Raw genomic sequence first — 15,272 nt, 5'->3', positions numbered from 1 at the left:
ATTTTACATCAATACAATAACTAACTTAGCAGAAAGAATTACAAAATACAAATTTTTAAAAGATTTCCTTATTAATGGGACTACAGATTAAGTTAGGAGTCATTTGTTCTTAAAAAGAAAACAATTCTTATGTCATCTAATATGGTTTAAATCAGAGACAGCTGTCAATACTATTTTAAAGGGTCTTGAAAGAAAAAAAAGGCTATTTAGAATATAAATAAATCATCCATATATAAGTTCTGTTATTTATATAAATTTGACCTCTTTTCAAATAACTGAAATAATTTAGCTTTTTAAATTACCATTGTAAGCAATAAAAGGAAAAAACAAAAAGTACTGAACTGTATACTTAAAATGATAGACGTGGTAAATGTTTTTTATCACAAAAATAAGCAAAAGAACAGTACTTTTGATAATATCTGATACTATGAAAGATGCAACTAAGTAATCAGACTGCTTTTAAGGTAGTTCTCCTTCTTTTGTACTCTGAAGTTCAAAGACCCCAGATTAAATCCTTAAACCTCTGAACATGGCAAAAAATTCAGTCTAACACTTAAATCAAATCACCCTCTGTGCCTCTGTCCCCAGGTTTAGACAGACTCTGGTGAGAGAATTGTTCAAGAAGTTACAAATTGATCATGTAAGCCAAAAAGTAATTTCTTAAGTATTTCGGAATAAGGAAAAGCCTGCCTACCACCAATTTTTTGGTCATCTTCTTCACTCAGAATGATCATAATCTCCTTGCATAGCCCTACCACACATCAGTAAGGACACCACACACAGGACAGAAGCCTATTTTCTCACTAGACTTGACTGCAGACGGCTGAAGCAGGCTGGGCGTAAGCACCAAAGCTGACACGCGGTGCCTGGGTTGTACTGTAAGATCCACTGGCCAAGCCCTGTGGCATTTACAGAAGCAGGGGTGTTCTCTCTCCGGCTGGCTGTTCCTTCTGGAAGAGCTCTCTGATCTGGGTTAATCGGCCATACAGCCTGTCTCTCAGTGGAGGGATGTGGTAGCTGGGATCCAGGATGTTGGTCACTCTGCGTTCCCTCTCTCGTTTCCATAACTTGTATGGGTGGGGAGGGAAGCGTGGTCGTCCTCTTTCTCTCCGAATCTGCAACGTAATTCCACTTACAGCCAGCATTCCCCACACTGCCAGGATAATAAAGTCTAAAAAACAGTAAAAATCACAGTTCGAACTTTTGTGATTTAAAAACCCAGCAGATCTAACATGTCACCTTTCATAGACTAAATCCATGCCAGCCTTTCTTAGTAAACTAGACTCTGTGGTGGGTTTGTCCAAACATAAGTTATTTCCTTACTTACAAACCAAGGAACGAATGAAGAAGCTATAGTCTTACATGTGAAAACAGGAATTTTCTATTACAGGCATCTGAAAGTCCGGGCAGGGTATAAAGAGACCAGCTGTTTGGATCGTTGACATCCAATATCTGATGAGCGGTGCCCACAGGCACAGCTGTCTGCGTTTTTTCGCAGCGGGCAGAGGAGAAGGCAGCAACCCAGGTCTGCCTCCCAAAGGCACGTCAGGGAGCACCGGGCGCCACCTTGCTCTCTCTTCCCCAGTCCTCACCCCACTCATACACGGTGGGTACAGAAACGCGTGGCGAGGTTCGGCAAATTGCACTGAGCTTCTAGTAAAAGGCTTGGCAAAATATCATCTTGTACGTAAAACTTAAAAGACACGTGGATTTCAAGGTTTCTACTATCAACATCCTTTCCTAAAAACAAGATTTTATTTATTTATTTTAAGAGAGAGGGGAAGGGAGGGTGGAGAAAGAGCAGGAGAGAAACATTGATGTGCACGATAAACTGACTGCCTCTCACACGCCCCCATCTGGGGACCTGCCCTGAAACCCAGGTGCGAGCCCAGACCGGCAATCGAACCGGTGACCTTTCAGTTCACGGGATGACACCCGACCCACCGAGCCACACCAGTCAGGGATGTACCACCAACCTCTTATCCAACAAGAGCAGGCTGAGAATAGTACAGGGAAAGATTTGTCCTTAAATATTCGTAATAATCATGATTGTGCTTATACATTTTTGATTGTAAGACATGCTTTTCCATTCTCCAAGTTTTAACATTTCTGAAACCAACATATCTTACAATCTTTATGAACATTTAATTTAATAGTCTTTTTTCCTTCAAAAAATTAATGGAGCCCTAGCTGGCATAGCTCAGTCTATTGAGCTCAGGCTGCGAACTAAAGCATCGCAGGTTCAATTCCCAGTCAGGGCACATGCCTGGGTTGTGGGCCACGTGAGAGGCAACCACACATTAATGTTCCTCTCTCTCTCCCCCTCCCTTCCCCTCTCTAAAAAAAATAAATAAATAAATCTTTTTAAAAAGTTAATGGAAAATCTTTAATGGATAGAAATCTTACAACAAAGGAAATAATACACTTAATGACTACAAATCACTCTCACTTTCAATTAGCAATTCTACAATGCTTTTTAAAGGAGGGAAGCAGGGAATAACTTAGAAAACGGGGTGACATTCTCACTCCAGACCTCACCCCACCCACCAGGTGCCATCTTTAGTCTCATCGCTTTCCTCACATCTCGGATTGACCAGGTAAACCCGATCAATCCTGATTTAGAAATTTCTTAACTAAGTTCACTTAGTAGATTTTTAGAAGTTACGAACTGCTAAATTTAAAGTCTTGCTTCTATGATCATAAGTTAAGCATTGATCACAGAGGGCTTTAAGCATTTGTATAGTGTTTGTTTCTTTCTTGTGTCCAGTTAATTTTCTCTCCACCCCGTTAACCTTCATTTAATCTAATTACCAGTGCTTTTTATAGCACAGGCGGGCCAATGTCCTAGTTGACTGTCACCGATTCGTGGACTTAGAGTCTTACCATTAGTCTGAAAAGGCACATTTGTGAAAGCGCCGCGGAAGTGTGTGCTGAGTGCTCTCTTGAGTACATTCAAAGTGACGTAAGAAAGGCTCGTATACATGTAACTGTCAACGGCCAAGACCACCGAGTAGGAGCCAACGAGTCCACAAGCCAGTATGTTCAGCTGCGGGAGAGCGGGAAAGTTTAGGCTTCGCCTCTGGTAGAACAAGAACAGCTCCTAACTCCTACCACTGGCCTCAACCACAGGGAATCGCTTCTGCTGCCATGGGGCACAGGAAAAGGGACCGAGCCTTAGAGCCGAACAAAGGTTACCTGGAAGGATAAACTGGAAATAATCTTTAACACCCACAGTGAGTCCTTAAAACACAGTTTACCTTACATAAAAATATCTTCCCTGTGGAAGAACTTCAACAATAAAGTTTAATTAGATGAAGAACCTTTCTTTTGGAGAGACAGCTAATCGTCCATCAGGCTGTTGCATTACAGAGAGTCCCACCTTCTCTGCTCCCACTGTCAAAAGCATATTAACAATGATAACCTGTCCTGCTTGATTACAAAAACACTGTATGGTAATCATGATTAGAACTTTCTTGCTTTCATAGTAACAAGGCTATCTAAAATTAATCCCCAAAAGCTCTCCCCAGTGAATAAAACATGCAAACTGATGCAATAAGTGAACAACTGAAGACCCGGGACAATATAATAAATAAATCCAACTTTTGGTGAAACACTTACCATTCTCAGGCAGCTCATGAAAATGACTGGAATGAGAACAGCTATACCAGAGAAGGTCACCCAGAACACCTCATCATTACTAAATATTGTTAGGTTTCCTGAAAAAGCAAAAAGAAAAATTTTACTTTCTCAACATCTGTGTAAGGACATATTAGAAGGTTTAATGTAACAACCAGGGAATGTGTTGGCGATCAGAAATGAATTCTGATGTTATTCATTTGACTGTCTAGGCAATGATCTCTGAAGGGTGTGTCCTAGCAGGTATAAAGGTAGGAGTAAAATCAAGCATGTAAATGCTCTGCATTTATTACCAGGATAATTTAGAAGAGGCCTGACTAGTCCACACTCTTCCATTCACTAGCTGTTTCTGAGCCTCAGTTTCCTAACCCATAACATGAGAAGATTAAACCACTTCATCTCCAAACTCCAAATCATCCAGTCTAGCTCTAAATTTCTTTGATTCCATGATTTTGTGTTGCAAAGTAAAAAATACAGGTAAATGGCATTCAGAGTTAAGTATATGAACTCCCACCTAATATAAGCAGCAAAGTCCATTTAGTAGATTTTTACAATCAATGCATTTCATGTTCAGCCACTGCATCCTGGCAGATGTGATCTCCTAATGCATCAGGAAAGACAGGAGCTAACCACTTATCTGCTCCTACTAAACTTTCTCCAAAATGTGGCACACTTTGAGTGACACAGGATGAATATATCAGAACTCCTATTTATAAGTCAAGTTTAAATAGTAAGAATATAAGCCTGACAATGATGTAATACAGACACTGGCACCATCACTCAGTCCACCTGCAGGTGGCCCTGTACCTTGAGACCCAGGTATCCTGTAGAGTGGGGGCTCTACCGACTCCACATCCGAGTGAAATCATGTGGGGTTTGTCTTCCTCTGGCTGACTCATTTCACTCAGCACAATACCCTCTAGGTCCCTTCATGCTGTTGCAAATGGTAAGATTTCATTCTTTTTAATGGCCAAGTAATATTCCATTATATATATATTTTACCACAGCTTCTTCTCCACCCATCTATTGTTGGGCACTGGGGCTGCTTCCGTATCTCGGCTATTGTAAATGATGCTGCAGTGAGCATAGTGGTGCATATATTCTTTTGAATCGGTGTTTTGGGTTTCTTCAGATATATACCCAGAAGCAGAATTGCTCGGTTGTAAGACAGGCCCATTTTCAATTTTGAGGGGAACCTCCACACTATTTTCCATCATGGCCGCACCAATTCACACTCCCATTCACACAAATTAAAGAGTAAAAAATTTTTAAAAAGAGCTCCCTGCAGGGTGGGCTGTGGGAACGAACCTGGCTATAGGTTTGCTAAAATTGGACAAAAAGGCCTCTTATTGGTCAATAAACAAAAAAGCAGTCAATTCTCTTTGGTCGTAAAAAAAAAAAGTTTTGGAGAGCCAACTGCACTCTGCTATACCCTGTGTCCTTGAGAGCTGACAGCTAAACAGACAACTGTACTTACATCTAACATTCCCATCAGCTTGAATCTGATATTGTAATATAAGAACGAACCGTCATCACAAGAAGGAAACAGCCTAATAGAGTAATTTAGAGGGTGGATTTTCTATTTTTCTCTTTTCTATTTTTGACAACAATCAGGAAATTTAAGTTACTGCACAACTGCAAAGAAAGCTAACTTACAAGTTAACTTTTTTTCTTTGATAGAAATTGAACTACTTAAAAAAACAAACAAAAACAAACCTCTGTGCTCCTGCCCCAGGATGTCTACAAGTGCGTACCTTAGGAACACAAGGTTTGGCGAAGGGTGGGAGTGGAGGTTACAGGGAAAAGAGAAGACCAAGAACAAAGCACCAAGTCCCCCAACTCGGCTGCCATCAAAGCAGCACCAAATTTATCCATGGGATATATTGGGCTTCTGCTTAGGAGTCATTTGAATAAAGAGTTCAAGGGTTGAAAAAAAATGAAACACAAAAACCACTGTTCTGCCATATATTAAGAATGACCTTTACAGCCCTGGTTGGTGTAGCTCAGTGGATTGAGCGCGGGTTATGAACCAAAGTGCTGCAGGTTCGATTCCCAGCCAGGGTACATGCCTGGGTTGCGGGCCACAGTCCCCAGCAACTGCACATTGATGTTTCTCTCTCTCTTTCTTCCTCCCTTCCCTCTCTAAAAAATAAATAAATAAATAAACCTTAAAAAAAAAAAGAATGACCTTTACCTCCATTAACTCTGACAGAAACACACATAGCCACATGCCTTACCACAACAAAGAGGTGCACGGCATCCTCGAAAGACATCCCACAAGTCACGTAGTACAGGTGCCTTTGAGGAAAGAGGGATCTTATTTGTGCTGGCTCCCTAACGTGCCACGTCATTAAGCACAAATTTCCGAACCCCCATTGAGGCAGGATTTGTACTAGAGAGCCCGAGTAAGACCTTTCAAAGGAGGAGCTGAGCACCTACAACATTGGTTGTGCATCTCTTACCCAGCGGAGTGAAGAAAGTCACTGAGGAGATGAGGAAGCCCAGCACCAGTCCAACACACAGCATGCAGAGCATGAGGATCCCAAATCGCCACCACACAGCGACCAAGAAAATCCCACCGATGCTTCCAGCGACGGCTGTCAGAATCAGACGAACTGAACACAGAGAGAAGACAAACTGTTTAGTTTCTCCTGCTGTGTACTTTAGACACAGTAACCATTACCAGAGCCACCCTTGGCCTTTCTGCTGGTCAAACACCAACAGAAGGCTGGTGGACTCTTCAGCGGTGCTATGCAACTGGCACCAGCTCTGCCCAGGGAGGGGACGGTCTGAGAGGCCAACACTAGCAGGGGGACTAAACCTTCCAGATCTAGGGGCAGGCATGGCCTGGCACCACCTATAATTTGGGGCTGAAGAAAAGGAGGTGACAAGCATTCTGTTAAATTGACAAGGAAGGAGATTTGTCTTTGTTTTAAGGTAAAGAAAATCTTAACATTTTGACTGTTATTGAATACCACATAGCTGGAACACAGATTTATCATCCACATGGCCCTTCATTTCCCTAAGAACTAATTTACCAACTACCAAAAACTTTAGAGAGAAGGTCTGAATGAGCAGTCTAGAAAAGTTATTTAGAACATATGCCTTATATTATTTATAATATAGTAGCATGTCACACACAACACCAGCAAACCGTAGAAGCAAAGGTGGAGTATAAACATAGCATCTTTCTTTTTGCACACCCAACTAAACGGCATTTTTTACTTACCATCATACTTAATAGGTGTCAGTCTTGTAATCAGTATATAAAAGAAGAATCCCACGAAGATAAAGCCTATGAAGAATAATTCTAGTAGCAAATCACCAGTAAAGGAAAAAAACACATTTATGGTTAGGCATACCTTTTACAATGCAAGTTAAATATCTAATATACAAGTTCATGCTCATACTTTAGGCATTCAGAGGAAAATTATTATTTAAAAGAGGAAAAATCATTGGTAGTAAATATTACTATTAAATGGGTATAACATTAAAGTATTAACCATAGAATATACCTTCTTGTATATAGGTCAATTTCAATTGCTCAGTTGTTAACTTCTGAGCTCTTTTTAATATAGGTATACTTCTTAAAGCAAGAATATTATTTTTCTCATTGTGTCTAATCTGAAATTGCACACCAAATTTCAACTTGTTAGATTAACAAAACTAAAATTTAAAAGGTAAAAAACCCCCACATATTCCAAAGCAAAATGTAGCTTTTCTATCTTCTTTAAACTCATCTTTTCCTGTTTAAGATGAAGAACTAACTCTTGTCTTCATCCATGAAAATATCTAGTAATATCTTTGGCACCTTGCATACAATTAGCAATTAAATTCTTTGGTACAGAAGCATTCTACACTTTGAGGAACTGTATATTCTTCACAATAGTCTCCCTCAATCAAGAAAAAAGATACAGTGATGGAGGGAAAGGGACTGCCACTTTGAACAGGTTAGTTAGGCAAGTCTGAAGAGTTTTATGAGATCAGGACTATGTTCACTCTCCCCGTGGTGCTGCATTTACACTCCCTGTTAATGAATAAGGTTATTTTTTTTTAAGTAACTGCAAACACTAGTTACATAAAAGGCAACCCAAAGAAGTCAAATCAATCCAGTGAGCATAATTTACACTCTACTCCCTGCACTGCGTGTCCCTGAGCAGACGGCGGGGTTCCCGTCCGCTGTCTGCATCTCCCAGGACCGAGCAGGTATTTCCATCTCATGGTACATGGAGGCCCCCAGCCTGACTTACATGAAAGCATGTCACTCACCATCACCAAAATCCACATCTCCTTTCTCTCACACTGACGCCCTGAGTGCTAACCTGTTATCTTTAGCCAACTAGCCAGTCTAGCAATGGGAGAAGTCTGCTGCACAAACCAAATGTCACTCCCCTCTTAACAAGAGAAGGTTACACTCATTATTCAGAAAAGAGAAAAGTGCAGAGCAACTCAGAATCTTTACTATAACAACACAGCCACAAATCTATGACAACAGTGGAGATAAATCACAGGTCATAAATTCCCCACAGTATTTAAGAAAAAAGGCCACAAGTAGCATATAAGTAGCAACTACATCAGACATAATACCTGTTTTCCAGAATCTGTGTCCGAAGAAACAAATGAAGAAACCAAGCAGGGCAAAAAGAGTGAAAAACACTTTGGTAGATGCTCTTCCTAAAAATTAAGAAAATTTAGGGGATAATATATGTAATTTGATACTTTGTATTTAGTCAATAGAACAAAGCTTCATGAAAAAAGCAAAGTCACCTGGCAATAATGCATTTTGTACATGTGTGATTTATTTTAAAAGTACCCTTCCCACCTGTCAATGAACTATTGTATGAAGGCAACGGCTGCTCGTATGACAAAAGGAGAAATAAGAAACATACTTCCTGAGAGAATCATGTAACATATTCTTGGTGGAGGAGGTGGGGAGGAAGTGGGGAAGAAGAAGAAGAAGAGAAAGTGTACCTAAAACAAGCAATTCCGTTTCCTCACAAATAAACTACAAGAAAAAAAGGTGGGAGGAAGACGGAACAACTGGATTAAAACAGATTTAAGAGACACATTAACTAAATCAAATCATGTTAACTAAATGATACACATTAACTAAAAGAGACACATTAACTAAATCCTGTTCAGCCCTCATCTGAAACCTGATTTGTTTGCAAACAAAAAACTATGAAAAGCAACTGGGATGACTGGGGAAATGTCAACATTTGGCTGTTAATTTAAAACCATTAAGAAATTATCTTCACTATTTTTAATTGAAACTCGTGTTAATGATACGGTGGCTATATTTTTTAAACAGAGCATTTATCTTAGAATTTGCATACTAAAACTCTGTGAGCAAAATGATGATTCAGTGATTTGATCTCAAAGAATCCAGTGATAAAGGAGCTAGGGAGGCAGAGACACAGGTGAGTGTGTAGCTAAAACAAGATAATGTCTACAAATCAGTACTGTTTAGGCTGAATAACGGTATATGGAAGTTATAGTTTTCCATAATAAAAACTTTAACCAAAACTCACATTAATATAAAAGAGCATGTATTACACTATAATTCACACATGAAAAAATTACTACCAATTTTATAAATTATACTTATTGCTTTGGGACAAAAATGTAGCATTGAGAAAAGAGAAAATTGCATTAACAGTAAATCATGACATGCTTCATGATGCCAAAGGATACACTTCCCGCCCTGGCTGGTGTGGCTCAGTGGACTGAGTGCCGGACTGTGAACCAAAGAGTCGCAGGTTTGATTCCCAGTCAGGGCACATGCCTGGGTTGTAGGACCAGTCCCCAGCTGGGGGTGCCCAAGAGGCAACCACACACTGATGCTCCTCTCCCTCTCTTTCTCCCTCCCTTCCCCTCTAAATAAATAAATAATAAAACCAAAACAAAACACCTATATAAAACTCATGTAAAAAATGTTACAAGCCCTGGCTGGCATAGCTCAGTGGATTGAGCGCGGGCTGGGAACCAAAGTGTCCCAGGTTCGATTCCCAGCCAGGGTACATTCCTGGGTTGCAGGCCATAACCCCCCAGCAACCGCACATTGATGTCTTTCTCTCTCTCCCTCCCTCCCTCCTTTCCCTCTCTAAAAATAAATAAATAAAATCTTTAAAAAAAAAATGTTACAAACCTAGCACCAATCAAAACACATAAGCTACTTAAGAGTGCTCAGATGGAGATTATCATAAAGACCTACATTTAAATAAGAAATACAAGATAGCAGACCAGAATTTGTAGGGTATAACACATACCTACATATCAGCTTTTCTGAGAACAAAGAACCCAAAAGAAAGATGAAATGAAAGATAATGCCATAGCCTGCTTATTTTAAGTCCTATGGTTGGGAATTGCTGAAGGGAAGGAATTTAGCCTGCCTCTTTTAAAACAGGAACTGTAATTCATCCCCAGCTGATGAGAGAAAGCTCTTCTTTATAGAAAAATACTATATAGAACTATAAATGGAATTAAAGCAAACAGCATATGTTAACTAGCATTTGAGGAATCTGGTTGAAGATTATGCAGAAATTTGTGCAACTATTTTTCCAACTTTTCCATGAAACGATGTATTTCGAAATAAAATGTTAAGGACACACGCAGAGAATGATCTTGTCACACCTCTGCTGCCACCATTGTAACTAAACCACCACTGGCATCTCTCATCTGGATTATTACAATGGCCTGCTAATCAATCTGTTGTTGCTCTTGCCCCAACTTTTCTCAAAAAAGCAGCCAGAGTAGTCCCATTAAAATATGAGTCCAATCACGGCACTATTTGCTCAAACCCTCCAATGCCTTTCGATTTCACGTCAAATAAAAGCTACGCATTAGGACAGGGCCTGCCTGCCTGGGAAACTCTCCATCTCCTCCAGCCACTGCTCTCGCTACAGCTCTTCGACACACCATGAGCTCCCAGCTGAGGGACCCGGCACCCGCGGTTCCCTCTACCTGGCAGGCACCCCCAGACACGAGGCTCCCTGCCTCACTCTGGGTCTGTACTAAAATACTACTTTCCCAGCAAGGACTCCCCTGGCCACGTTATCTCAAATTCTTCTCTCACAGCCACTTGTTGTGCCTTCCCTACTTCAGTGGTGCTTCTCAGCAGTCATCACTTTCTTTTGTATTATATATGTCACAAATTTCTCTTGTCTGTCTCATCTCCCCCACTAAAATATAAGCTCCAGGATGGCAAGTATTTGGCTCTTTTATTAATTGCTATGTCCCAGTGCTGAGAGTAGAGTGAGGTAGTATAAGGGCTTAGAAGGCGTTTGTAGAATGAATGAATGAATGAATGAGGAAATGAATACTGTACAAAAGCACTTTTTAATATTCTTAAGTTCTACATTAGCTGATAGAGATCTGCAAAGCCAAAGAAGAACTTGCCAAGTTTAAATCCAATACTCACCAAGAGAAGAACAATTGCCCTCCATCGCCTCAAATCTGCAAGCATATGTGTGAGCAGGAACATATGCAGCAGATGTATTGAGAACCGGGTCCCAAACAATGACATTATAAATGACGCCTTGTCCCCGGAGGGAGGAGAAGGAGACACTGGTCTTATCATTAGCTGTCAGAGTAACCACCTGAAGCCAAGATAATGCATGATTAATGCTTAGATTTTTTTTTTAAAGGCTGTTCTGTTATAATCTACTTACATGTGATAATTTTAAAATTTAAATATAATTCTTGTTTAAAATATACACCAACCTATTTAGCATTGTCAAAAAATTGTCCTACACAGTTTGTAGGCACTACTATACTATAAACAATATGCAGGGAATATATAATAGTTTTTTACTATAAACACTATAAATAAGCTCTTACCCAAATGTTTCCAAAGCTTTGTATAGTGATAAATGTTAGTAATTAAGTAAAATAAGATCTACATAACATGTAAAGGCTAGTTAGAACAAAGCAAAAATAATTTTTTCTCATCTGCTAGATTATGAACAGCAGAGGGGCAGGAACCACATGTATCTTGCTCACTAGCCTTCCCTCCGTACTTAGCACAATGCCCAGCACAGGGGAAGTGCTCAGCAAATGTTAGCTATGACTACTAGTCACAGAGCTGACAGAGTCTGTTAACACCTCACAGACAGCACCCGCTTATTTCTGTTTAACAGGCTCTAAAATAAGAAAACATTACATGTAGTTGTGTTATGCAATATTCCTTAACTTCAAAATTTCCTTTTTAAGCCCTGGCTGGTGTAGCTCAGTGGATTGAGCGCAGGTTCGATTCCCAGTCAGGCCACATACCTGGGTTGCAGGCCATGGCCCCGAGCAACATCACATTGATGTTTCTCTCTCTCTCTCCCTCTCCACCTCCCTTCCCTCTCTAAAAATAAATAAATAAAATCTTTAAAAAAATGACAGGTTTGTTTAAAAGAAAATTCCTTTTTAAAGGTCATTTTTAAATAGGTAATACATATAACAGAAGAAACAAAAACCCCATGTAATCATAATACAAAGTTATGTTCCTAATAAGTGAGAAAATTATACATTATATTTTCTGGAATAAATAATTGTGAGACCCTTAGAGGACTTTCACTGTTTAAAAATCTTGTTTAGTCTGCATAAATGTTTCCTGGGCAAAGAATTTGGTCAAGTTCAACAAAATGTACCTCCTATTCACTCAAATTTTTATTATGCAACTTTCCTTGCAGAAATAGTGAAATAATAAGATAATGAATAATACCACCACTTAGATTTAACCACTGTTAGTATTTTCCCATATTTGCTTTTCTATCCCTCCCTCCTTCTCCTCCTCCCCTCTATTTTTTCCTGCTGAACCATTTCAAAGTAAGTTACGGATATCACGACCTTCCACTTCTAAATATTATACCTCAGCATGCACGTCGTAAAGCATTGTTTCTCACACTTAATGTGCCTATGCATCGGACAGTCCATTAAAATTCAGATTCTGAATCTGTTGATCAGAGGAGGCACCTGACTTTCTGCTTTTCCACCAATTTCTCTGGTGACGCTAATGCTATGCCACCAATTCTTCTACCACCACTTTAGTAGCACAATATGATATATGAAGCATAGTCTCCTACATGCCCACAATACCTTAGCTCTCCTAAGAAAATCAATAATTTCTTATGTGATACAAGGTCCATATTCAGATTTTTTCCAAACATTTTTATAGCTTTTCTCCCCTTTAACCAAGATCCAGCCAAGTCTCATGCACAGTGCTCATCTCAGTAATCCAGGAGTCCTTCCCACTCCCCCACTCCCACTCACCCAATGCCTTTGGCAGAGATTAAAGGCAGTCACTTTATAGAGTAGTCCACAATCTGCATTTCTCAGATTGTGCTCATGGTGTCCCACTTGTACTTTTATCCCCCACTGGTTCCTGTAAACAGGAACTCCCAGGACTGCATTCAGGTTAAACACGTTTTGTTAGAATATTCCACAGGTGACGGTAATGGTGAAATGTCAGCCTGCACTCATATGAGCACATAATGCAGGTGGACCCACTGTCAGTGAAGCTATGTTGACCACATGGATAAGGAGGAAACAATCAGATCATTCCATTCTTAAAACCATTTTCTCTTTACAAATAGGATTAAACTGGGAGTGCTATTTTTTTAAAGATTTTATTTATATTTAGAGAGAGGGGAAGGGCGGGTGAAAGAAAGAGAGAGAAGCATCTATCAGCCGCCTCTTGTACAGGCTCTGACTGGGACCAAACCTACAACCCAGGCATGTGCCCTGACCAGGAATGGAACTGATAACCTTTCATTTTGCGAGATAGCACCCAACCCAGCCACACTGGCCAGGGCACTCTGCAGGTGCCAGTTAGGCATTCTGGTAATAACCTGTCCCTCAACAATCTTTCACCTGATGATCCTTGCCTCAATTATTTCATTGAGGGTCACAAAAGACTGATTTTCTATTCCTTCTACACTTACTAGTTGACATTATTCTGTAAAGAGCTTTCTCTCATAAACTGAGAATGAATTATAGTTCCTCCTTCCCTGTATAAATTTTAAGAATTATTTGGTCTAAGAGTCTCTTCCAAGGGAAGCAAGCTTTTTCTTTTTCTTTTTTTATCAGTACAAACTTGTTTTTCTTAGTTCAAGACTATAATTAATCATTTGCTTTTTGTTCACTGAGTTGTCCCAAAGTTGGCAAGTGTGAGCCTCCTCACATAGGCTCCAGAGCCTTTTTGCCATGGCCTCACTAATCACCAAGAGCTTCCTTGAATTCTGGCACACAATATTCTCTTAACTAAATGTTAAAAAGTAACCTTAAAAGGCCCTGTTCTGTGAGTTCTTATACTCTTTGTAAGAATAAACATGGTCTTCAAAATTTCTTATTTTAAAAGGATAAACTATACACTTTTCCCAATTTATAAACAAGCACAATCAGTTTTCTTGTCCAAGGTTCCGTCTTAGCACGGGGCGAAGACATCCTAGGTGACGCAGCAACAAAATGAGACTCGCTCTACGGCGGACTGACCTCCTGGGCTCACCACACAAGCTCTGTGCCAAGGACTTCTTTCTATAGAATCTGGCACTCTCCCAACCTTTTGGGGGGGATCCGAGTAGTCTGGAAAAACACTACCCATTAACCGTGAGACTAAGGATGACCTTGTATAGTAGACTGCTATCAAGCACCTTTTAAGACATAAAATCCTGCCCTGAATCTGAAATTTTAATGTGCACAGGAACCACAGGGGGGATCTCGGTAAAATGCCAGTGATGATTGTGGAAGTCTGGAGTGAAGCCCAAGAGTCTGCGACTCTAAGGGACTCCCAGGTGATGCCATTCCTTCTGGTCCATGCCTCACATGAGGAGTAAGGAGAATGGAGGTTCAAAAGCTCAGGGAAATTTTTTCTCCGAGGTAGAGACTTGGAGATTGGGCTTAAATAATAATGCCATGCCAATGAGTACACCCTTAAACAGTTTCTCTTTTTTTTCTCTCAAAATGCTATAACCTTTATATTTGCCAAAAGTTTTAATCTAATAGGTGTAGGAGTACATAAAAAATTACCACCACTCCCATCCATATATCAAGATTACCGGGTCATGTATGTGGCTGCAACTAAAATGTAACATAATTTACATGCATCTCCTTAAAAGGCCAACATTACTTTGAGGTATCACTTGCAAAGCCTCCCAAGATGGTAACAAAATAAAAGAGAATAAAGTAAGAATCCTAGAAAGACCAAGTGAAGAGTAAAATAATAAGCTCCTGGTAACTTCTCCTCTACTCAAACTCGTACAAAGGTATTGCAATCCAGCCCCTCAAATCAAGAGAGTCGGACTGTTTACCTTAACAGCATTCGCGGTCACATGAGGCACTTCCGCCATCCTCTGCAGATGCTTCAGCAGCACCTCTTCGGTGAGGTCGTTCTCAGGCAGAAAATACTGATAAACGTCATACTGCAATCTCCACCTAGTGTCCTGTCCCGTGCTGACGTCACATGGCGGAGATTCTGTGCCTCTAAAGTCAAGCAACAAAACTGAACATCAATCCCTTGTGGGGGAAGATCCATCTATAAAAATGAGCCAAAAGATCAAATTTCAAACTTCCGAAACAATGGTTCCAGTGCTGGCATCCTGAAGAATGATGATACACTGACAAGCAGTACGGTTAAAGAACCAGATGTTAAT

At 40.1% G+C, this 15,272-nt stretch overlaps 1 protein-coding gene across 1 annotated transcript in view; it reads right to left on the bottom strand.

The window, feature by feature from the left end:
• Positions 1-387: 387 nt before the first annotated feature.
• The window catches only part of TM7SF3 (transmembrane 7 superfamily member 3), a 28,887-nt gene continuing 14,002 nt past the window's right edge, over positions 388-15,272 (bottom strand). Inside the window, exons 5-12 of the mRNA XM_028532210.2 lie at positions 14,931-15,102; positions 11,057-11,234; positions 8,224-8,310; positions 6,866-6,946; positions 6,099-6,251; positions 3,619-3,716; positions 2,884-3,046; positions 388-1,171 (exon numbers count right to left, since the gene is read on the bottom strand). Of these exons, the coding sequence (XP_028388011.1) occupies positions 909-1,171; positions 2,884-3,046; positions 3,619-3,716; positions 6,099-6,251; positions 6,866-6,946; positions 8,224-8,310; positions 11,057-11,234; positions 14,931-15,102 (1,195 nt within the window). The 3' untranslated portion in view covers positions 388-908. The remainder of the gene's footprint in view (positions 1,172-2,883; positions 3,047-3,618; positions 3,717-6,098; positions 6,252-6,865; positions 6,947-8,223; positions 8,311-11,056; positions 11,235-14,930; positions 15,103-15,272) is intronic.

The sequence above is a fragment of the Phyllostomus discolor genome, chromosome 2, assembly GCF_004126475.2.
Source record: "Phyllostomus discolor isolate MPI-MPIP mPhyDis1 chromosome 2, mPhyDis1.pri.v3, whole genome shotgun sequence".
Classification (NCBI taxonomy): Eukaryota; Metazoa; Chordata; class Mammalia; order Chiroptera; family Phyllostomidae; genus Phyllostomus; species Phyllostomus discolor.
This window is presented reverse-complemented; position numbering and strand designations above follow the sequence as displayed.